This window comes from Kogia breviceps, chromosome 6 (assembly GCF_026419965.1).
Source record: "Kogia breviceps isolate mKogBre1 chromosome 6, mKogBre1 haplotype 1, whole genome shotgun sequence".
In the NCBI taxonomy this organism is placed as follows: Eukaryota; Metazoa; Chordata; class Mammalia; order Artiodactyla; family Physeteridae; genus Kogia; species Kogia breviceps.
This window is the reverse complement of record NC_081315.1, coordinates 82,835,325-82,858,313: the sequence shown is the minus strand read 5'-3', so window position 1 is coordinate 82,858,313 and position 22,989 is coordinate 82,835,325. Positions and strand designations below refer to the sequence as shown.

General features: G+C 40.4%; 1 protein-coding gene across 42 annotated transcripts in view; it reads right to left on the bottom strand.

The window, feature by feature from the left end:
- The window catches only part of APBB2 (amyloid beta precursor protein binding family B member 2), a 381,324-nt gene that overhangs the window by 200,211 nt on the left and 158,124 nt on the right, over positions 1 to 22,989 (bottom strand). For all 42 annotated transcript variants that reach the window (XM_067036201.1, XM_067036193.1, XM_067036188.1 and 39 more), the window contains one exon: positions 3,368 to 3,436. In XM_067036201.1, the coding sequence (XP_066892302.1) occupies positions 3,368 to 3,386 (19 nt within the window). In that variant the 5' untranslated portion in view covers positions 3,387 to 3,436. The remainder of the gene's footprint in view (positions 1 to 3,367; positions 3,437 to 22,989) is intronic.

Below are 22,989 nucleotides of genomic sequence, written 5' to 3'. Positions count from 1 at the left end.
CCATGAAGAGACACCTGTGTACGTAAGACCTAACAAATGGGCAGACAGAGCCAGGAAACAGAGAGAAAGTGAACATGCCCTAATGACATTGCTGGAATCCCTGAAACAAGTCATGCCTGAAACATGAGGCACCGGGAGTTCCAGGGTATTGAAGCCAATAGATTTTCAGCAACTAAAAGAGCTGTAGTTAATATAATGCACAGAGTATTTTTTATGAAGCTTAACTAAAATTAGGTAAGCCAGGGTCACTTTAATTTCATGGCTAACAAAGCTTTCCTCAATCCCTGAGTCGCAAAGATCCCAGCCCTGAGATGTAAGCCCGTTAACTCAGGTGACATCCTAATACAAACCCATGTGTTAAACCTGCCCTCCCCCCTTCTCTTTTCTGAGACCTCTAGCCTCCTGCCAAAGAAAGTTTGTCAGTAATGACAGGAAACTCCTCTCTTCAATAACCTGCTGCTCTCCCTCTGTTCCCTTGGCATGTTTAACAAAATTGGAAATTGACGAACGGGCCGGGGAAGCTCAATGCCTGACCAATTCTTAAATGAGACTTCACATTTTCTTCATTTTTTAAATTTTTCTGCTATACAACTTTATTTCCACTGAGGAGTTAACAGCAAAACTTCTGCCCTGAGGAATGTTGCCTTTTGAACTAGACCTCAAAGTATTAAGGAAATGAAGTAAACTCAGATTTTTTTTCTTTTAGGAAGGAGAGGCAAGATAAAGCTGGTTTCCTGAAATTACTCATGAAAGTAAACTCTCAATGTGACAAAAATGATAAGAACTTCTCTATGAACAAAGGAGGCAAAGGTTATTAGGAGGCAGCTTGGGTCCCTGGGTCAGAGAGATCACAGGATTAGAACCTTAGAAGTTATTAAACCAGGAGGACAACTTCACACAGCTGGTTCACAGGACAACTTCCCCAGGCTCTCAGATAAAGAGGTGATTTCACCCGCTAGGTCTGCCCCACCTACGGGGTTTCCCATGCCCCATTCAGCTAAACTGCCCGAGGGCTAACCGTGCTCAACATCCCACCTGGATCTGAGGAAAGTCAAGAAAGATGTACCAAACACTTTTCTTCAAGAAACTCAGACAGGGCAGAGACAAGGATATGTTATTAACAAAACTCCCAATGGCTAAAGTAGGCACAGGGTCTTACGAGAAGGTATTAAGGATGAGGACAGAGGTTCAAGGAAGACTCCCACAAAAGGAACAGCTGAGCTGGGTCTTGAAGGATAGGGTTAGGGTTAGGGTCCACCAGTGGACAAGGAAGAGAAAGGCACTCCAGGTGGGAAAATAACCTGGTATTCCAACATCACACCCAGCAGATGTAGTTCACCATGGGATATTATATGCTTATCCCAAGGAGATTTTCTTTGCTCAATTTCGAAGCTGTTTTCATCATTTCATCTTCTTCTAAATGATGTCTTCTGAAGACAGTTGCATTTTTTAAATATAGCTCTAGAGTTTTATGGCCAAGTTTGATTAACATAGTCAGTGATCAAGCTGGTTTAGGTGAGGAAAAGTAGGTAAGCTAAAGTAACAACATAGATTTTCTTGAAAAACTGATAAGCTGGCCTCAAGTCAATTCTAAAAGAGAAAAAAATAAATAAACAATGGCAGTACCCTTGAACTAGGGTAATTACTCTACTATGTCACAGGCTGAGACCTACGTGGAAGGGACTCTTGTGTTGAATCTGGAAGGTTCAACAGGAATTTTCCAAGTAAGGGTATACATTATGGCATGTTTGTTTTTTTAAAGGTCTTTGTAGTCACAGCTCCTAAGAGTTGAAAACGGGCTTGAAAGCAAACCTTATCCCACTTATTGGTCCATACTCTACTTCACTAGCTGCCATTGGATTTTCAGGTAAAAAATGGCTGGAATGATACTCTACTGAAATAAAAATACCGTTTTTCTTGTAAAATGTGTTACATCCTATACCAATGCATGATAGTAGTAGCTGTTATTAAAAACCACGCTGGAAAACAATACAAAACAAAACAAAAAAAACCCATGCTGGATAACAGTTTCATTATCTCTTATATAACTACCAATGAATAAAGCAATCTGAGTAACAACAGTTAAAGTGAATAATTGGTATAACAAAATATAGTGACAATAATAAATTTCTATAAGTTATTTGATTAGTTTGCCTCTATTTAGAGGAAAACACATCGTTTACATGTTTGCCAGCTTTATTCTTATGTTTCCATGCTGAGTCTATTTTGCAATGTAATAAAAGACTTTAAATGCTAAAGAATTCCTAGAAGGAATTCTTCTCAACACTTAAAATGTATTCGTCAAAGGACACATATATTTGCTTTGATTTTGCAAAATTAATATACTTATTCAAATATGGATTTACAAAGAAAAATCTACTCCCTGCCCCTAAACCGGCTTCTAAGAATTGCCTCTAAGTTCCTAATTTTCCTGTGTGAATTTAGGTTGGTCACATTGTTTTCAGCTGTCTTTAATAAAAGGATATTTCCGGTCACTCAACTGCCTCTACTTAGTTTAGTGTTTATTTTATTATGTTTCAATTTTAGTTCTCTGTTGAGATATAACATGCAGTGTTATATAAAGGAGAAAAAGACTTGGACATACTTATTGAGTTTAATTTTAGAATTTAGGGACATTAACATCTATTTGTCCATGGTTTAAATTTACTTATTTAGAAACAGAATTTGTGGAGTGGTATGTGCCCTAACAAATATAGAATCTACCTAGATCTATTTGCCACTTACAGTCCTATATTATGTTTAATTCAAAATGTCATTGCAATTGCTTTTTTCTTATTATGTTAGTATGAGGCTAAGAATTAAATCCCACACCACGTTGTATGCAGACTAGCATCCATCATGACACAGAGAAAGGGGAATACAATGAAATTAAGTTGGTTTTCTTATTAAGGCCTGAAATTAATCAGCATTAGATCCAGGGAGAATTCTGAATTGGGAGCTCTATTCTAGACAAACCCCGCAATGCCTAAGATGCTGTTTATGCAGACTCACCACCAATTCCTCCTTTGTTCAAATTTAACAATTCACAGGCTATAACATGCAATCCTACATGGCAAAATGTGACAGTTTTAGTTTTCTGTTATAGTCAACTAAAATGTTTTCACATTATGATATTAGTAGAGTCATGCAATTAATACATACATGCAGTTAAGTTCAATTACTTCTTCTATCTTATTTTAAAGATCCACCTTTCTAGTACATTAGTGAAAAACAATAAAAAAGCCAAAACATGTTATTATAGTAAATCGTAAGTTTAACATCAAAACAATTATCTAGTATATATATCTGTTAAAGTTTTAACAGTCAACTAGTATGCTGCACTGAAACATGTGAAAGTATATCTGACCTGGAAGTACTTCTGACATGGGTTACTGGACGTCAGCAATGATGCAGGAAATAGGTTATAATCTGAAATCTGAAAAGAGGGATCATTTGAGAAGTTAAAACCCCATATAACAAAGCATGAAAGGAAAAAAGCATAGCATTGAAAATTCTTTTAAAAGCTGTTAAAAATATTAAGCAAATCTTGGCAGAGAGTGTCCAAATTTGGTGTATAGTTGGCCAAACCACTTCTGACTGAAATTTGAACTCCTGCTTAACCACATTTCCCACAGACATTTCTTGAGATTTTTTTCCATGCCAAGTTTAAGTTATCTATCTATGGATCTCAAGTTTCCAATGCTTTTTCTCATTAAGAACACACAATTCAGAAGCCAGTAAAGAAAAAAACTGGTAAATTTCACCACATAAAAATTTAAACCTTCTGTTAAGGGGAAAAAAAGGCTATAAACACAACAAAGACAAAAAACAAACTGAAAAAAAAATTCATTACAAATGAACTCATTTACAAAACAGAATCAGACTCACCGACATGGAAAACAAACATGGTTACCAAAGGGGGAAGATGGGAGGAAAGATAAATTAGGAGTTTGGGAACAGATACACACTACTATATATAAAACAGATAACCGGGCTTCCCTGGTGGCGCAGTGGTTGAGAATTCGCCTGCCGATACAGGGGACACGGGTTCGTGCCCCAGTTCGGGAAGATTCCCACATGCTGCGGAGCGGCTGGGCCCGTAAGCCATGGCCACTGAGCCTGTACGTCCGGAGCCTGTGCTCCGCAACGGGAGTGGCCACAACAGTGAGAGGCCCACGTACCACAAAAAAAAAAAAAGAAAAAAAAAACCCACAGAACCTACTATATAGCACAGGCAAGTATATTCAATATCTTGAAATAACCTATAATGGAATAGAATCTGAAAGAGAATATATATATATATATATATATATATAATATATATATATATAACTGAATCAATTTTCTGTACACCTGAAACTCAACGTTGTAAATCAACTATACTTCAATTTTCAAAAAAGTTCACACCATAGATGACATAAAAAGGTAAATTCCTTTTATATAGAATGAGCTCTTTGAAATTAAGAAAAATATAAACAAGCCTGTAGGAAAATGAGCAAAGGACAGAAACAAGTCCTAACAACTAACCTCACTCAAAACTGAAGAAAATGCAAATTTAAATAACAATGACTTACTAGTTTTCCTGTAGCTAACTGCAAAGATTAATAAGCTTGATAACATATAATCTAAGGCAAGGACACTGGAAATAGGAATTTCCAAATCTTGCTGGTGGGAGTAAAAACTGGTAAAACTCTTTGGAGAGCCATTTAGAAATATATGAGCAAATTTAAAATGCATGGACCCTACTGCTCAGCAATTCCTTTCCTAAGAATTTATTTTACAAATAAACTTACATAGACTCTACTGTTCTAAAAGCAAAAGATCAGTAACAACCTAGCTGTTCAGCAGTGGGTAAGTGCTTCATTAAACTATGATGCAGCCATACAATAGAGTACTGTGCTGCCATTACAAAAAAATGAATCGAATCTACATAACCTGATACAAAAGGGGACTTTAAGACACATCACAAAGGTAAATAATATGAATGATCAAATCTGAGTAAAATTTTTAAAAGCATATACATATATATATGTGTGTATGCATATACACACACACACTTGCATTTACATAGAAAATGTCTTAAAGGAATAATAAAGAACTAGATATACTGGTAAACTGCCAGTTTACCACATTAGATACATAACAAGGAAAACTGAAAACATACTTTGTTTTCAATGAGTTGCTATCAGGAATGTCACTTAGAATAACAAGCGCTATATTAATTCAAATGTGGATACTGCATGATTCCATTTATATAAAGTACAAAAACAGGAAAAACCTATCTATTAAGTCAAGATAGTTTGCCCTGGAGGGCAGGAAAGGGGAAGAAGCAAGAAAGTAGCCTCTGGGATGTTGTGATGGTAATATACTTCTTGATCTGGATGGGAAAATTCATCAAGATGTAGTCTTATGTGTACATTTCTGTATGCTTACTATACTTCCATGAAATGTTAAAAAAAAGTTAAATGTTAGTGGTTTTCTAAAGCATTATTCAAGTTGAGAAACTTTATATTTGCAAAGACTAAATTCTAATCTAACCTTTCCAAACTAGTAACCTTTAATGGGCATTACTTCCAACTTATGATTTAGATAATGACCTGACAACCTTGTCTACTGGTCCACCATACATTTTTAAATTATATTTTCACATATTGTGGGTAAGGCTCATTACTTTGGTATAATTAAAAGGGTGGGCTTAATTTAAACCATCCTGAAACAGCAAGTTTCCTCTATGCACCTTTGCTTCTGCCCTATATCTTTTCAACTCCTTAAAAGTATTTCACAATTCACTTTTCCTTTCTTTCAGTTTTTGTCTTCAGTATACCTTCAGTTATAAGCACAGCAGATATGAGGTGATGGCTATCAAGAAAATGAATACCAATAAAGTAGAAAGAAAGCTAAGAAAAGGCGTTACAGGAGTATTTTGAAAAGGCTTGAACAAAAATTAAATATTTGTATATCTTAGTTTGTATTATACTTAAAATATTCCTTTTTCCCCAACACAAAACAAACTCTGATTTCTATAAAGTTAAGAATTGGACATTCTGCTAATCACTTCATTTTTAAAAAGGCCCTGTGCTAGTATTATCATCTAACCAATATTTAATCCATATGTGTCATGAATTATGCTAGGAGCACAAAGCACTTTAATGAACAAAAACACATTCTTCCCTCTTTTGGAACTTATAGACTAGTTGGGGAGACAGATATTAATCAGAAAATTAATCAAATCAGTGTGTAAGTATATATGTTCTAGAGGAAAAGAATTCAGTTCTATGAGAAAATGTAATGAAGGAACAGGTGATATAGAGAGCCTGGAGAGTCAGGAAACATTCCCCTGAGAAAGTTAAATTTATGTTGCAATTTGCAGACTAAACAGGATTTAGCAGGATAAAGTTATTAAACACCTAAACGCTATGCAAGGCACTCCCTAGCCCTGGAGATGAAGCACAAAATGCAGAACTATTTTTCCCCAGATGCTTATATCCTTGATGAATAAATGTAATGTAGTAAAACAGTTTCCGAGGACTTTGCAACATGCATTAATTCTACATAAATAATAACCTGAGAAAGTATAAAGGCACTCAAGTATGGTTTTAAGAATATTCTATAGCAGGTAACCACTAAGAGCAACATGGAGCTACTAACACTTGGGAGTGAATTTTTAATTTTATTTAAGTATGCAGTTGACCCTTAAACAACGCAGGTTTGAATTGAGCTGATCCACTTACACCCATTTATTTTTCAATATGTAGTCCTACATGATCTGTGGTTGGTTGAATCCTGGGATGTGGAGGGAATGCTTAATCCCTGAGCAATCCCAGTATTGCTCAAGGGTCCACTGTCATTAATTTAAATATAAATTTATAAACTGATGCTTGACTCTTTGGGGGAAACATTTTAAATAAACTTGGAACTACTTGGGTAGGTAAATCTACTTCCAACTCTAAACTTTTTTTTTTTTTTTTTGCGGTACGCGGGCCTCTCACTGCTGTGGCCTCTCCCATTGCGGAGCACAGGATCCAGATGCGCAGGCTCAGCGGCCATGGCTCACAGGCCCAGCTGCTCCACGGCATGTGGAATCTTCACAGACCGGGGCACGAACCCATGTCCCCTGCATCGGCAGGTGGACTCTCAACCACTGCGCCACCAGGGAAGCCCTGAAATAACATTTTGAATATAATGAGTTAAATAAGATGCATTGTTAAAATTAATTTCACCCATTTTTTAAAATGTGGGTACTAGAATATTTCAACTTACATATGTGGCTTGAATTATAGTTCTATTGGAGAAGTACTGACCTAGGGAATGTAGATGGATTCTGAAACTTTACCCTACTCAAAATACTATCTTCTTTTCCCAAAAAAAGCAAAGCAAATGCTCCCTCAGCTATAAGCTAGAGGAGGTATACCAGCTTTCAGAGCAAGTGCCTTTGTTTCCGTAAAAATCACATACTGAGTTGCCAAGACACCCAAGACCCAGGGTAGGCCACCACAAGCTCCACGTTAAGAATATAACTGTGGGAATTCCCAGGTGGTCCAGTGGCTAGGACTCTGCGCTTTCACTCCCGCAGCCTGGGTTCAATCCCTGGTCGGGAAACTAAGATCCCACAAGCCTAGGGGCATGGCCAAAAAAAGAGAGATATAATCGTGATTTCAAAACAAACAATTAAATTAAATGAATCAATCTAGCAACAGGTTTCCCTTCCAGCAGTGTTTTTATGTGTCGCATTTAGGAAAATCCGTAATGCTTATGTGCCTTGTGACAATGTCATTGGAGCTCAATAAATGTCCGACATGACCACAGAGGAGCAGCCTAAGCAGAAATCACAAAAGCACTAGTAAACAAATAAAGAAGTGAACAAGTAAATTGAATGCCCACTTGTATTTTGGTTCAGTATAAGATGCTATGTATGGGCTTCCCTGGTGGCACAATGGTTGAGAGTCCGCCTGCCGATGCAGGGGGACACGGGTTCGTGCCCCGGTCCGGGAAGATCCCACATACCGCGGAGCGGCTGGGCCCGTGAGCCATGGCTGCTGAGCCTGCGCGTCCGGAGCCTGTGCTCCGCAACGGGAGAGGCCACAACAGTGAGAGGCCCGCGTACCACCAAAAAAAAAAAAAAAGAGATGCTATGTACTTTTCCTCCCCATTGGACATAAATATAAAAATTCAAAATTATATACATATATATTAGTTCAATGTTTTTTATATGATAACACTCCAGTCCTCAATGCCTTTATTTTTGTCAATATGATACGCCCAGACCAAGAATGCTACAGTAAACTATCTCACTATAATCAGGCCCTTATGTGCTCCATTTGCCTTAGTAACTGACTGGTCTTTATATTTGTGATATTGTGTTTGTAATTTAGAATAAAAAGAATTTTTCCCTTATTTTTATTGTGTATTTTACCTTTTTTCAATATGTAATTATACACTGTACCCAACAGGCTTCAAGCAGGAAACAGATGACACATTCAAATTGAATATTTGAGGAGGGTCTAATTAAAGGACTATTTTTTTAAAAAAAAGCAGAGTAGGAAAACGACAAGAGATAATGCAGAGCCCAGGACCAGTAAGAGCAAGTTACCACTCCCAGTGCAGGGTGAGCACTGCCCACCACCACCATGGAGGTTCACAGCCAGCTTTCAGCAACCTTGTGCAAAACTGGTGTCTTCTCCTGCTCTCACTGCCTGATCCTCTGGCTATAAGGATGAGAAATTACTCCTCAGTAAGCTAAAGTTGGGTGTAACTCCTTTTTTTCCAAAAATAAATGAAAACTCACAAGTGTTCATCCGTTCAGATCCAGCTCAAGTACTGCATCCTTGAAAAAATGTTCTCTGAATTACCTACTTGTTTAATCACTATTATCCCACCACTGAACTTTCTACATACTTCTATTATTATGCTTAACGCACAACATTAAATTTTTATTTTTATCTTTTTCCCAACAGAGGGTAAATACCTTGAAAGGAGGACTGCCTTACTTATTTTTATTCTTTTAAACTGAGGTATAATTGACATAAAATTATATTTTCAGGTGTAGAACATAATGATTTGATATTTTTATATATTGCAAAATGACCACCACACTAAGTTCAGTTAACATCCATCACCATACACAGTTACAAAACTTTTTTTATCTTGTGATGAGAACTTCCTATGTACTTTTAAAGGATGCCAGAGAAACAAAAGATATAAAATAAAAATAAGAATTTCACTTTACCTCTCTTCCCCAAATATAGTTAAAAAAAAATTTGATAAATTCTTCTCAATTTACTTCGCTCTCTGTCCTGTACACTGCCTCTTTAGACCCTTAGTACTTCACCTGGCTCCATAATTCCTATCATGGCCTCAGTCTAATCCCTCCTGACACCTCCCCCCAGATCCATCCCAGCTCCACAACGCCAGATAAACACTGCTCTGTTCACAATCACTCCCAATCCAAAGGCCTCCAGAATAAAGTTCTTTCAGCCACTGAGAACCTAATACCCAGCTGATTCTAGAACTTACTTTTAGAAAGTCCTCTTTTCTCATTGGTTTTTAACCTGGGAAAACTATCTGGGGAAATGAGCCACGTTAAGTGTGTCCTAACAAATTTCTGAGTTTACGGACCCTCCCCAGCTCATCTATCTTAGCCTGGTGTTGGGCCCACAGTAGGTCTAAACAGTTACTTTTTAGACACTTTGTGATCTCCACAATTCTGAGGCTGCTTGTCCTCTTCCCAGCTTAAGAATATTGGGTGGGGTTTCCCCTGGTGGTGCAGTGGCTAAGAATCTGCCTGCCAATGCAGGGGACATGGGTTTGAGCCCTGGTCCGGGAAGATCCCACATGCCGCGGAGCAACTAAGCCCGTGCACCACAACTACTGAGCCTGCGCTTTAGAGCCCTTGAACCATAACTACTGAGCCTGCGCTCTAGAACCCGCGAGCCACAACTACTGAGCCTGTGCTCTAGAGCCCGTGCTCTGCAACAAGAGAAGCCACTGCAATGAGAAGCCCGCACACTGCAACAAAGAGTAGCCCCCGTTCGCCACAACTAGAGAAAGCCTGCACACAGCAACGAAGACCCAGCACAACCAAAAACTAAATAAATACATAAGCCTGTGCTCAGACCATCATTAAAAAAAAAAAAAAAAGAACAAGTGTGTAAAATTGTATCTCACTCTGCAGGTGGGTTCTAAAGTCAGAAAATGAGGCAAAACTTGACAACAGTCAAACTTACTTTGAAAAATCCTTTAAATTGCCTTAGCACAACACACAGTTTCCATTGAACAATTAAAGTGTGTGCAATTTTATGATGCATACACAATAAAGAGTATTTCATAAGTATACATATATGCAAATTTTTATTTCAGCATTTTGTTTTTCCATGGAGAAGAGAGGTGTGACATATAATATTGCACACTGGGAATAAACTTGACATTTTTAATTTGACATATAATTACTAGTACAATTTCTTGCCGTCTGCATACCTGGGTGCTGCATATCTGCTGTTAAGAATCACTGTTCTGGAACAGCCTAAATTTACCACTTCTACAACTTAAAATAGAGGGAAAAAATTGCAGCAATAAAGGTACAGGGACTAATCCTATCGCTAATATCTATATCTGAAGCAAAAACACTTAAAGAGGTTGATTTCTGATTTTAGCTTTTTATCTTACTTGAGTCAATGTTCTCAAAGCCAGATTTCAAAACCAACTCCAAGAACAAAGAAAAATAAACACAGGAAAAACCATGTTTCCGGAACTATATCCCAGGGGAAAACATCAACAAGTAGAAAAGAAATATTTTCAAGACAAAACAATAAATGTAGGTTTTTCCATTTACAAATTACCTTTATAACTCTTAACAAGAAAATTTTTATGCTCCCCCCACAAACATACTTGATCCCCATTTTTCATGTTTCAAAGGTATAACAGCAATGTTTAATGCTTCTAAGAAGTGCCAACTTAGGACTTCCCTGGTGGCGCAGTGGTTAAGAATCCTCCTGCCAATGCAGGGACAGGGGTTCGAGTCCTCGTCTGGGAAGATCCCACATGCCGTGGAGCAACTAAGCCCATGCACTACAACTACTAACTGCGCTCTAGAGCCCACGAGCCACAACTACTGAGCCCACGTGCCTACAGCCCGTGCTCCGCAACAAGAGAAGCCACGGCAATGAGAAGCCCACGCACCGCAACTAAGAGTAGCCCCTGCGCACCGCAACTAGAGAAAGCCCGTGTGCAGCAACAAAGACCCACTGCAGCCAAAAATTAATTAATTAATTAATTAGAAAAAGAAGTGCCAACTTAAAATTTGCTGCTGGATAGCTGTGGAGGATGAACTGCGTTAATGGCCTCAAACAACAACTTCTCTGTATCCTCGCTGCCTGCACTGTCGCTTTGCAGTCCCCTCTCACTGATGGGACTTGCTATGTCACTTGCTTTGGTTAGTTGAAGGTTAGCAAGTGGGATGGCACAGAAGCTGGCAAAGCATAGCCCATTTCCAGCCCCCTGAGAAAGATATGATCTGTTCCACCACCATGAGAACACACCCAGGCTGGCCTGTTGAAAGGATGTTGGAGACTTGGGTAGCATAGCTGAGTCCCCTTGGCCAAGGCCACTGAGATCAGCCTAAGCCAGCCGACAATCAGACATGTGGGAGAGCCCTGCAGAGATCTGCAACTATACCGGCAGCTGACTGAAAGCACATGAGTGAACCTAGCAAAGGCTGTAAAAATGACTCATCCATTCTGTAGAAACTAATGGCTACTGTTTAAGCCACTAAATTTTGGGGTGCTTCATTGCATAGCACTACTGTCGCAACAGACAAATGATAACACTAACTATACCCACAACAACCCAAATGAGACAACAGAAGAGCCATTGGGATTAAACCTGAATTGATCCAGGGGAGGTGTGATGCTATGTGAGGACCCTGCTTCAGGGAATCAAGTTTTTTCTTAGAGATTTATGCCCTCCCTCAGTTACATAGCACTGTCTTGATCAATATAGGCTGCATCTTTGGTTTCTACAGTTGCTCATTCACAATACACAACCATTTACATGTTGCACATCAGAATATTCCATGACAGCAAATTTTAGGAATTTGTCACAAGGACATATGAGCACCATTATTTCTACCAGGAACAAGTTAAATGTCCATCAATAGAAGACTGATTTAATTTATACGATGGAATATGATGCATCATTTATTTAAAAGTGAGGATATTTCTATATTTAGTTATATAGAAAGATCTCTACTAAATTGAATGAAAAACTAACGATAAAACAGTATGATGAGTATACTGGCATTTCATACCCAGTGCTGGCAACTTTTCCATATGCTTGAAAATTAAAATTAAAAGCTGGAACAAAGGCAGCATGTATAGTGTCATTCTTTCATAAATTTTTATAACTATTTTTATGGTAAAATAAAACACAGATTTAGAAAATCACACTAAACAGTTTATTAATTATTATAAACAAACCACTCTTATAACTACCACCCAGGTCAAGAAACAGACTTTTCTAGCCAACTCAAAATGCCCTCCATGAATTTCTTACTTTCCTCTAAAAGTAAACAAACTATCTTGAACTTATCATATTCACTTCCTTGTGTTTCTTTATGATATCATTACCCAAGGTTACAACTCTGGTCAACACAGTTAATTCTTATCCATTTTTTTTAAAATGTGACATGTATTTTAAGTTATGTTTACTCTACCTCCCCCATTATCCTTCTCTTTATCTTACAATTTATTCCTTAGAGAATCTGGACCACTTGAACTATGGAGTTCCCACAGTATGAATTCTGCTGACTACATATTCATGGTGCAGGGTAACATGTTCCTCCACCCTCCGAATTTCCTGCAAATTGGCAGCTGGATTAGGAGGCTTGAAAAACACTGAGATTCAATCCATTTGGTTGTATAATCTTTCATCAGGAGGCACACGGTATCTGGTTTTCTTGGGTTTCTAATGTCAGATGCCATTGTCGCTCAATGCCCGGATCCATTAAATCAACGGGGGTTGCAAAATAATGATAGTCTAATGCTCTCATTTCATTTTCATTTATTGGGTGGAAAAAAATTTAGGAAGGGCCTCCCTTCATCTACTACATGGTTATCCAGTGATCTGTTCATATAAGAAAGGCAGGGTAAACACTTGGTTCTTTCTTGACCACTTCTAAGACAATGAATTGGTGATCCATTAACCTCAGGTAACCAATAATTTGTTTTTCTTATCATCAACCCTCACAGATTTAAACATACTTGGAATTCTTTTTTTTTTTTTTGCCGTATGCGGGCCTCTCACTGTTGTGGCCTCTCCCATGGTGGAGCACAGGCTCCGGACACGCAGGCTCAGCGGCCATGGCTCACGAGCCCAGCTGCTGCACGCGCTGCACGCGCTGCACGGAATGTGGGATCTTCCCGGACCGGGGCTCGAACCTGCATCCCCTGCATCGGCAGGCAGACTCTCAACCATTGCGCCACAAGGGAAGCCCTGGAATTCTTATGTTTGAAGCTCTAATTGCCCCATGTCAGTAGAAGCCTCTTCAAGTTGGCTCCTGATTCCTTTTGACATGGTCCTAATAATCTTTGATAACAACCTTGCTAGCTATTATCTTGAGATGTCCAGGCTCATCTTGTATCTCTCCAGTTACTTTCATTGTTTAAAGCTCACTCTTTAGGAGATTCCTTAAGAAGAGTTCATGGGAACAATATTTCCTCCTCTCACTTCTTACATGTTAATGCAATGTTGGTGTTGTTCACATCTGCAAGTCAATACTGCTAGACATAAAAAGTACAGGCTCATATTTTCTTCTCTTAGAGGACCTTAAATATGTTATCCCATTTTCTTCTGATATAAAAGGTTTCTTCAAAAAGTTTGAGAAGTGGGCTTCCCTGGTGACGCAGTGGTTGAGAATCCGCCTTCCGATGCAGGGGACACGGGTTCATGTCCCGGTCCAGGAAGATCCCACATGCCGCGGAGCGGCTGAGCCCGTGAGACATGGCCGCTGAGCCTGCGCGTCCGGAGCCTGTGCTCCGCAACCGGAGAGGCCACAACAGTGAGAGGCCCGCGTACCACACACATACACACACACACACACAAGTCTGAGAACAATCTAATTATTTTGCATCTATTTCTCTCTTTTTTTCTAGATGCCCAAAGGACTTTGCTTTTTCTTCTTTTTCATCCAGTAATTTTACTAAAACATCTTGGCATTGATTGTTCTAGGCTGATATCCTAAAATACATGATTTGCCCTTTAAAAATGTCGTTTAAAATCTTTTTCTCAGGAAAATTTTCTTGAAATATAGTATTTGTACTGTTCCCTTGCTTTGGTTTGCTTTTCCTATTATGGTATGTTCGATCTTCTTTTCCTATTTTTAATATCTGTCACCTTTTCCCAAATTTTATTTCTTTCTTCATTTCCTTTCAATTTTTAACTTTTTCCTCCTTTTCACCCTCAATTTCTCTAGGGCAGTATTTGTGGTATTTATCTGATTTTGTGTTCCATCTAAGAATTTATTTCTGAAGTGATTTTTTAAAAATTTCTAATTCTTTGAGCTCTGTCATCTTGTCTGAGATTTTTTCTAATTCAGATTATGCTGTTCTTTCATGTCTTGGATAATTTTTAATTATCTCTTTTTCTTTTGAAATAATATATTAGTTTTTTATTTTAAGCATATCTTTTTGGCATGTTTTCATTGTCTATAAGGATATAACTGTGTTCCCTTGTTTTTCTTCTTAATACTAAGTCTGTCTGGGGTTTTATCTTATTACTTTTCTGTACTTTTATAAAGTTTCATGTAGATGCAGAACACTGGCAAAGTTAATAAATAGTTCATAAAGGAATGAATAGACAAGTTCATCAAAATGTTAACAGCAGTAATCTCTGTGCGGTAGGATTTAGAAAAGTGTCTTCTAATGTTTCCTATGTTTATTTGTATAAATTTTTAAATAATGAGTATGAAGTGTTTTCATATTCAGAGCAAAAGTTATTTTCAAATTGAAAGAAATAAAGTGTGTACATGAAGATATATATACACACATGCCATATATCTTTTATTTATTTATTTTTTTTGTACGCGGCCTCTCACTGTTGTGGCCTCTCCCGTTGCGGAGCACAGGCTCCGGACGCGCAGGCTCAGCGCTCATGGCTCACAGGCCCAGCCGCTCCGCAGCATGTGGGATCTTCCCGGACCGGGGCACGAACCCGTGTCCCCTGCATCGGCAGGCGGACTCTCAACCACTGCGCCACCAGGGAAGCCCCATATATCTTTTAAAATAAATAGGTAAAGAAGTAGCAAGCAACGCATCCCATTCCCCTACCTGCACTGCATCCGTCTCCTATTCATAAATGAAGACTCTGGGGTAAATGGTGATAAGGCTAAGTTTTACTAAGGAAGACTAGTTTAGAGTTTGTGAAAAGGAAGACAGCTACCACCCAACTGCTTTCCATGCTGTATTGGACAGATTTTACTCTGCAGCTCAGAAAACATGTTAATAGGACTTTTCATGGTGAGAGGAAGAGATTAAAAAAGCAAAGAACCCTGTTGTGACAGTCTGGCACTATATGGAAATGGCTCACAGCGCCTGCAATTCATGGAACAAAGATAACATCTTTTCATAAATCTATACTCCAAGACATTCCAAATACACACCTGAGAAATGCCGACGGCAGTGACAGCAAAGGACCAAACAGAACAATCGCAAACAAGAATGAGATGAAGCCTTGATTTGCTTAACTGGGCTTTAATATACCTCTCAGAGAAAACATGAGATGAACTGCCTCATAAAGCAATGGTCTTCTCCAGTTCTTTTTTTTTTTTTTTTTTTTAACAAGATAATTAAAGGAAACGAAAGAGCAGGGATCTTGTTAAATTGGCCAAGGAAAATGATTTCATCTGAAGTAGAATGCGTGAGTTTTTGAAGAAAGGATTTCAAGTTTCCCCACAGGGCTGACACAGGTCATTTGGTAATGCCTACATCAGAAAGCGAAGCCATTCCAAGGATAGACAGCATGGAACACCCAGCAGGCCCTATTAACAGAGGCAAGACGGAAGGCTGGGGGAACCATGGCCTCGTGGAAAGAGCACTGGAATATGGAGTCAGGGCACGTGGGATTTGACTTCTTGACTTGTGACTCTGAGGAATCTAGTTCACTTTGTCACCTGTTAATATTTCTTAGAGAAACCCATTATTCATTCCCCTATCCTATCTCGGTAGTGAGAACAAAGGAGGTAATGAGAAAAATCTCCACATGACAAAGACTACAAGTGCAAAATTATTAGTTTATAATGAAACTGTGTTTCAATTGCTAAATATAAAAGTCCCACTGTGCAGTAATGTTGTGAATTAAAAATCAGAGGAAGGGAAATGAGGGTCCAGGTATTCTGAACCCAGCAGAAGAAGAAACTATGTCCACTTCTCTTCTCCTCTAAACTCTAAGACACTTTTCTGAGGGAAAGGAGAGACAGATAAACGTATACCTCAAAAGCGACTCAAGATTCCATGCCAGATCCTTGACTGAGACACTGATAAGAGCCAAGGGTCTTTTATGGTTTTGGCTGGGATTCATCCAGAACAGGCTATGCCCCCAAATGTCACCACATATGGCTTGCCCACTGAGCCCGAATTTCTAACCAAAGCTCCGGGGATAATATTAAGCCCTGGGTAACTAACAATTGTTGAAGGCTTCCTCTGAGCTAAACATACACAGTGTGTACAGTCTTTCTCAGATCTTACAAGCCCTAGGAGGTGGGCACCATTATTCTCCTCCTTTCACAAGCAGGACACGGAGCTATATGGAGGTTAAGAAACCTGCAAAACATCAGGCAGCTCATAAGCGGCAGGGCTCAGGCTCCAAACCTGGTCTACTGATTGCAGGATCCTTAGTTTAATATTCTACTCTACTGCCTCTTCCAGGAAGTGGAAAGAAAGAGGAAGCTGGTGAAGCAGGGACTCCAAAGATCCCATTTACAGAGTTTATTGATCCCTCACCTACCGGTTCCAGGAGAAGGTGAGTGTCATAACCAAGCAATCAGGAAATGGCTTCTCTCCCGTCACATAACAAAAGCAACACAGAGCTTTCCTTCTGACCTGCCTCCTAATTATCTCTGGAGCTCTTTTTCTGCCAGAGAAATCCTTTCCCCTCTCTCCTTTGGACTCTTCCTGATGCTTCTAACATCACTTCCCCAGTCCCTCTCCATGAAAACCAAATCTACTCTATATTTCAAAAACTATAGTTTCATCTCATTTCAACACATTATGCATATGAATCAATCCTGATTTCACCATAGAGTGGCTTAGAAGAGATTTGGAAATTGTCTGAATAACAATAATTTCTAATACTTTTATCACATTGACTATTTGCCAGGCACTGTTTCAAGACTTAGGTATATTAACCATTTCAACCCTTATAATCACCCTATGAGGAGGGAACTATTATTATCTCCATTTTATAGATGAGGTAACAGGCAACAAAATACTGAAAAATTGCTCCAGGTCATATCTGCAGCAGGTGATAATGCTATTTTGTTTTCAACATCTCTGAACTTCAGTTCTCTCATCTTGAAAATAAGAATAACAATAACATGGTTACTAGGCAGAAATGAAATAAACATGCATAAAGCAATTTAACACAATACTTAGATTCCCCCATCTCCCTCTAGTATTTCTGGGATCATCCTAAGGTACTACCCAGAAATTTTTAATTGGATGAGAACAGGGAGATAAGAGAAGTGCTCAGTATTCAGACATGCTGTCCCATCTGTGCATCACAACACCCCTTTGACACAAATATTACCTCCCCAATTTTACAGATGAGAGACAAGAGAAAGCATGGACCTTTTGCTAGTGACTGGACCAGGTCTTGAACCCACATATGCATCCTGTCTTTCCAAGGTTTTTAAGGGGCTTGAGGACAGGGATAGACCAGTCTTCTAGTCCCTTCATCTTCCCCTTGTAGCCAGACCCAGAATAGCGCAAGCTGTATAAATTCCACACGCAACCAATGCTTATGTGACTTGCCAGGGTTACCTTTCCCTGGGAAATCAAAATGTAAAACCAAAATCAAATACAACAATAGGTGCATCACATTTACTGACTATGCCCAATTAGCAACTCCTCCGATTAGAGGGGAAAAAAGAATGGGGCTTCCCTGGTGGCGCAGTGGTTGAGAGTCCGCCTGCCAATGCAGGGGACGCGGGTCCGTGCCCCGGTCCGGGAAGATCCCACGTGCCGCGGAGCGGCTGGGCCCGTGAGCCATGGCCTCTGAGCCTGCGCTCCGCAACGGGAGAGGCCACAACACTGAGAGGCCCGTGTACTGCAAAAAAAAAAAAAAAAAAAAAAAAGAATGGAAGAAGGAATGATGGAGGGGAGAGGAAGAAAAGGAGGAGAAGAAAATGCCCAAGACTGCAGATACTGTGATGAAACATAAACCCAAACGGTAATTGCCATGTTCTCTCATCCACTTCAGGATTTTTTTTCCCAGAAGGATATTAGCTACCGATCTTGCTACTGCTGTCCCTCCTGGGTCCTTCAGCTGGGACCTGAAGTTAGAGGCCTCAGAGAAGACCTGCCAGGCCAGGATCACCCTTCTCAGACAGGCGACAGGAGGGAAGAACACTGCTCTCAGCCCTGACCTGTGGGCAGAGGCCGCCACCGGAACAGGGCGTTCCTCCCAGCACCGGATGCCCACTCACAAAGGAACACCACCATCTCCTCTATCTCCCTCCCATCAACACCTAAGACCTAAGGGAGGACAGGAAAGTGGAAGTCAAGGGTCACTGCTGGGGAAGCCGAAACAAAAGGTGACCTCCAGATGCAGAACCACACCCATCACCTCTCCTGCTCTCTGTGAGGATGTGAGAGAGTGGCAGGGACATATACACACTACCAAATGTAAATTAGATAGCTAGTGGGAAGCTGCTGCATAGCACAGGGAGATCACCTCTGTGCTTTGTGACCACCTAGAGGGGTGGGATAGGGAGGGTGGGAGGGAGGGTGATGCAAGAGGGAAGAGATATGGGAACATATGTATATGTATAACTGATTCACTTTGTTGTAAAGGAGAAACTAACACACTATTGTAAAACAGTTATACGCAAGTAAAGATGTTAAAAAAAAATTATTTATTTATTTATTTTTGGCTGCATTGGGTCTTCGTAGCTGTGCACGGGCTTTCTCTAGTTGTGGTGAGCGGGGACTACTCTTCATTGCGCAGGCTTCTCATTGCGATGGTTTCTCTTGTTGCAGAGCACAGGCTCTAGAGCGAAGGCTCAGTAGTTGTGGCACATGAGCTTAGTTGCTCCGCGGCATGTGGAATTTCCCGGACCAGGGCTCGAATCCATGTCCCCTGCGCATTGGCAGGCAGATTCTTAGCCACTGAGCCACCAGGGGAAGCCCCACCCAATATTCTTAAGCTGGGAAGAGGACAAGCTGCCTCAGAATTGTGAAGATCACAACGTGTCTAAAAAAAACTGTTTAGACCTACTGTGGGCCCAACACCAGGCTAAGATAGATGAGCTGGGGAGGGTCCATAAACTCTGAAATTTGTTAGGACACACTTACGTGGCTCTTTTCCCCAGATAGGTTAAAAACCAGTGAGAAAAGAGGGCTCTGTAAAAATAAATCACCACCTTCCCATCAAATCTCCTTCTCAACTTCCCTAATCCAGTGATGTGGACATCCAAGCGATGTCTCAATTATCTCTGACTCTGTCCCTCCCCGGCCTCCACATGCAATTGGGGACCTGGCACCACTGATCCATCTCAGAAGTTCCTGCCAGCTGTATTCTCCTCCCTTCATTGCCACGCCAAGCTTTTATTACTCTCCTGGAGGCCTCATCACCTCCTGATCACCCTTCTGCCTTCACTTCGATCCTCCTGCACTCTCCTATAGATCCATCTTCCTAAGAGAATCCACCACCTTTATCACCACCAGACCGTGTTCTAGACCATTCAAAGTGGGACTCAAGGGCCAGTCCTGGGTTTGAATTCTTTCTCCATCATGTCCTATGAGTATCTCTTTGGTTTAAGTCATCTAACCTCTCTGTGCTTCAGTTTCCTCAACTGTAAAATGGAGATGAGAGTACCTACATCAAAGGCTTGTGGGAATTAAACAGGCGAGAGCACATGAAGCATTCAGAACAGTGGTGGCATACAGTCTGGGCTATGTAAATGTTAGCTATCATCATCATCGTTATTATTTTAAGAGCACCTCACTGGCTACCAAATAAAATCCCCACTCCATTGATGGGCTGGCTCTCAAGATGCTCCATGCATTGGCCTGAAATGGCCTGAACTTGTCCCTAACCTCTATGGACATAGGCCTTTCCTCTACTGCCTGACCCCAAAGGGGCACCAGACTGGGCTCTGCACCCTTTCCTGAACTGCCTAAAATTGTCCCACTCACATGCTCCTACCACTGGCTCTGCCTGGGAAGCCCCGCCTCCCACCAGTGGCTGTCAAACCCTCAGCAGCACTCAAGGATGAGCTCAAACGCTGATCTACCCAAGGTCACCCATCTGCCATCTGAATTCCAGCACACGGCCCTGAAGATGTTAATAAATCTAGAAGGTTTCATGGTCCTGCCCCTACCTGCCCAAGAGCTACTTTCTGGTCCACCTTAAAGAAATAACCTTCCTCCTCTATGGGCTTCAGTTTCCTATCTGTAAAATGAGGCAGCCAGAACAGACAGCTTATAAAGCTTTCTTCTGAAGGCCCTTGGGTTATACAAACAATGTCTCCTTGTTCCTTTGGGAAAATCTTTCATTAAGGAAGAGGGTGCATAGGGTAACCACATGTATTTTTATTTTTTAAATGAATGACTAATAGTTTTAAGTCTCAAGTTCTAAGGTTATGAAAAAAGTGAGATTTTATTAGATGATGTCTACAATTCCTTTCTCTTTATAATTGGATGACCCTATGACTTACAGTCCCTTTTTTCCCTAACAGCTTAGAATACAATTTCATTTTATACTTTATATTACCTCCATGATGCATACCACAGGACTATTTCTACTTTCCCCATGGAAAACAATTCATTGAGTGCTATACCCAAAGACCAAGACAGTAAAAACAAAAACAAATCCAAATTATTTCCTCTACCCCTCAATTCAGCAAGTGAGAATTCCAGGATAAGTTTTTTTCCATAAAAATACAGATCCAGCCCCCAAATTTCTTGAAACCACCAGGGTGGAACTTAGCCCAAAAAAAGTTTGAAAAGAAGCAGAAAATTTAATAATACCATTACCCTGAAATTCAATAAAACCTGTTGGAGCTTCACATTTTTAAGAATCAGACTATTTATGCTATTACCCCTAGTACTATTATAGTTTCCTATAAAGCCATAAATACACACAATGTAGTTCACCAGAACACTAAGACCATCAAACAAAAGGCCATAAGGAAGATAGTGGCCATGAAGTACGGCTCCATGGTACTTGCTACAGCAGGTTCACACAGACGCATTCAACTATTTCAAAAATTATATTTCTAAGGCCACAACTCATCATCTTCAACTGTGAACAACTTTTAATACAAGTTAGAACTTCCTTTTCAGAAACTGTTTTCACACAGGCTAAAGGTCATACTGAATATCAAGGGACATTTATGAGGTAATCACAATGCACAGGATGAAACTTATAACACCGCATCTTTATATTTGCTTCAGTTAGCATTGTGCTCACCTTTAAGTATCAGAAACCTAACAAAAAGTGGATTCAACAAACTGGAAGTGGTGGACAGGCTCAGGGCTGCTAGTGTTGGTTCAACAGGAACAATGTCAGGGTAGGTATCTCCATGATGCCTTTGGCTTTTCCTTTCTGCTTGTTACCTCATGGTGACAAAAGGGCTGCTGTGCACTCACACATCTTATCAGCATTCGAGGCAGAAAGCAGGGGAAAGCAGCAAAGGGTACTGACAGGCTCATTTGTCAGGTTTTATCAGGACAATAGCTCTGTCCCAGAAATCCCACCCCCATCCCAGTGGACTTATTCTCAGGTCCCAATGACCAGGACTAGGTCACATGGCCATACTGGCTACAAGGAATGCTCGGAAGTCAGGGGTCAGGACTGGCATGTTGGCTCAGACCAGCACAACTGACTGTCTGAGGCTGATCACCACACCACCCTGAATTAAATCCAGGTTCTAACAGCAAAAATGGAGCAGGATATGGGTACTCAGTGAGTGAGCAACTGTGCCTCCATTTTGAGTCTCCACCTTAGAAATAAGAAAGTCATCCATTAGAGAAGGTAATTAATTATAGTATTTCCAAAGTGTCTTCAGCTCCCCACACCAAAAGCATCTACTACATATAAAGTCATATTTTATAAATTCAAGGCCTATAAAAAGCAAAAATAGTTCTTTCATCTTTAGGTTCATATGCTCTGGCTTTTCTCTCTATATATAAATAGGTATAAATTGGTAGTCAAATGGCTAAAAGGGAGGTATCAAGCCTTGTTGCTGTGAATCCTGACCACAATCCAAATACTAAGAAGCTTTACCAGACATGAGGTTCATCTTTCCCCAGGCAGAAAGGCCACATTAGCTGTGATTCAAACTTTTAAGGTACCAGATGGGGGAGAAACATCCTAACTGTTCTTTCCCCACCTTGTTTCCCCGCTTCTCTCAGCCTCCTCCCTGCCCCGGCCTGCTCCAACGGGTGCATGTAGTGAACACCCTGGCTCTCCCATGGGACCATGCCACCCATCTACTTAACACTCAGTGGCTTCCCACTGCTCTTAGGAAACAATCTAAACTCCTTACCAAGGCCCTCAAGTCTAAATGAGCCCCGCCTCCTTGCCCAACCTCATCTCCCACCAAGCCTCAACACACGCCCGTTCTGCCGGGGCCACCCAGGCCTCCTTTCCATCCCTTGAACTGTCCCTATCCCCACAGCCTGGAATGAGCTTTCCTCATCCTTCACGCGGCTGGACTTGTCTCATCCTTCAGATCACAGATCAAATGTCACTTCTCCGGGGACATCTTCTTTCTGCCGC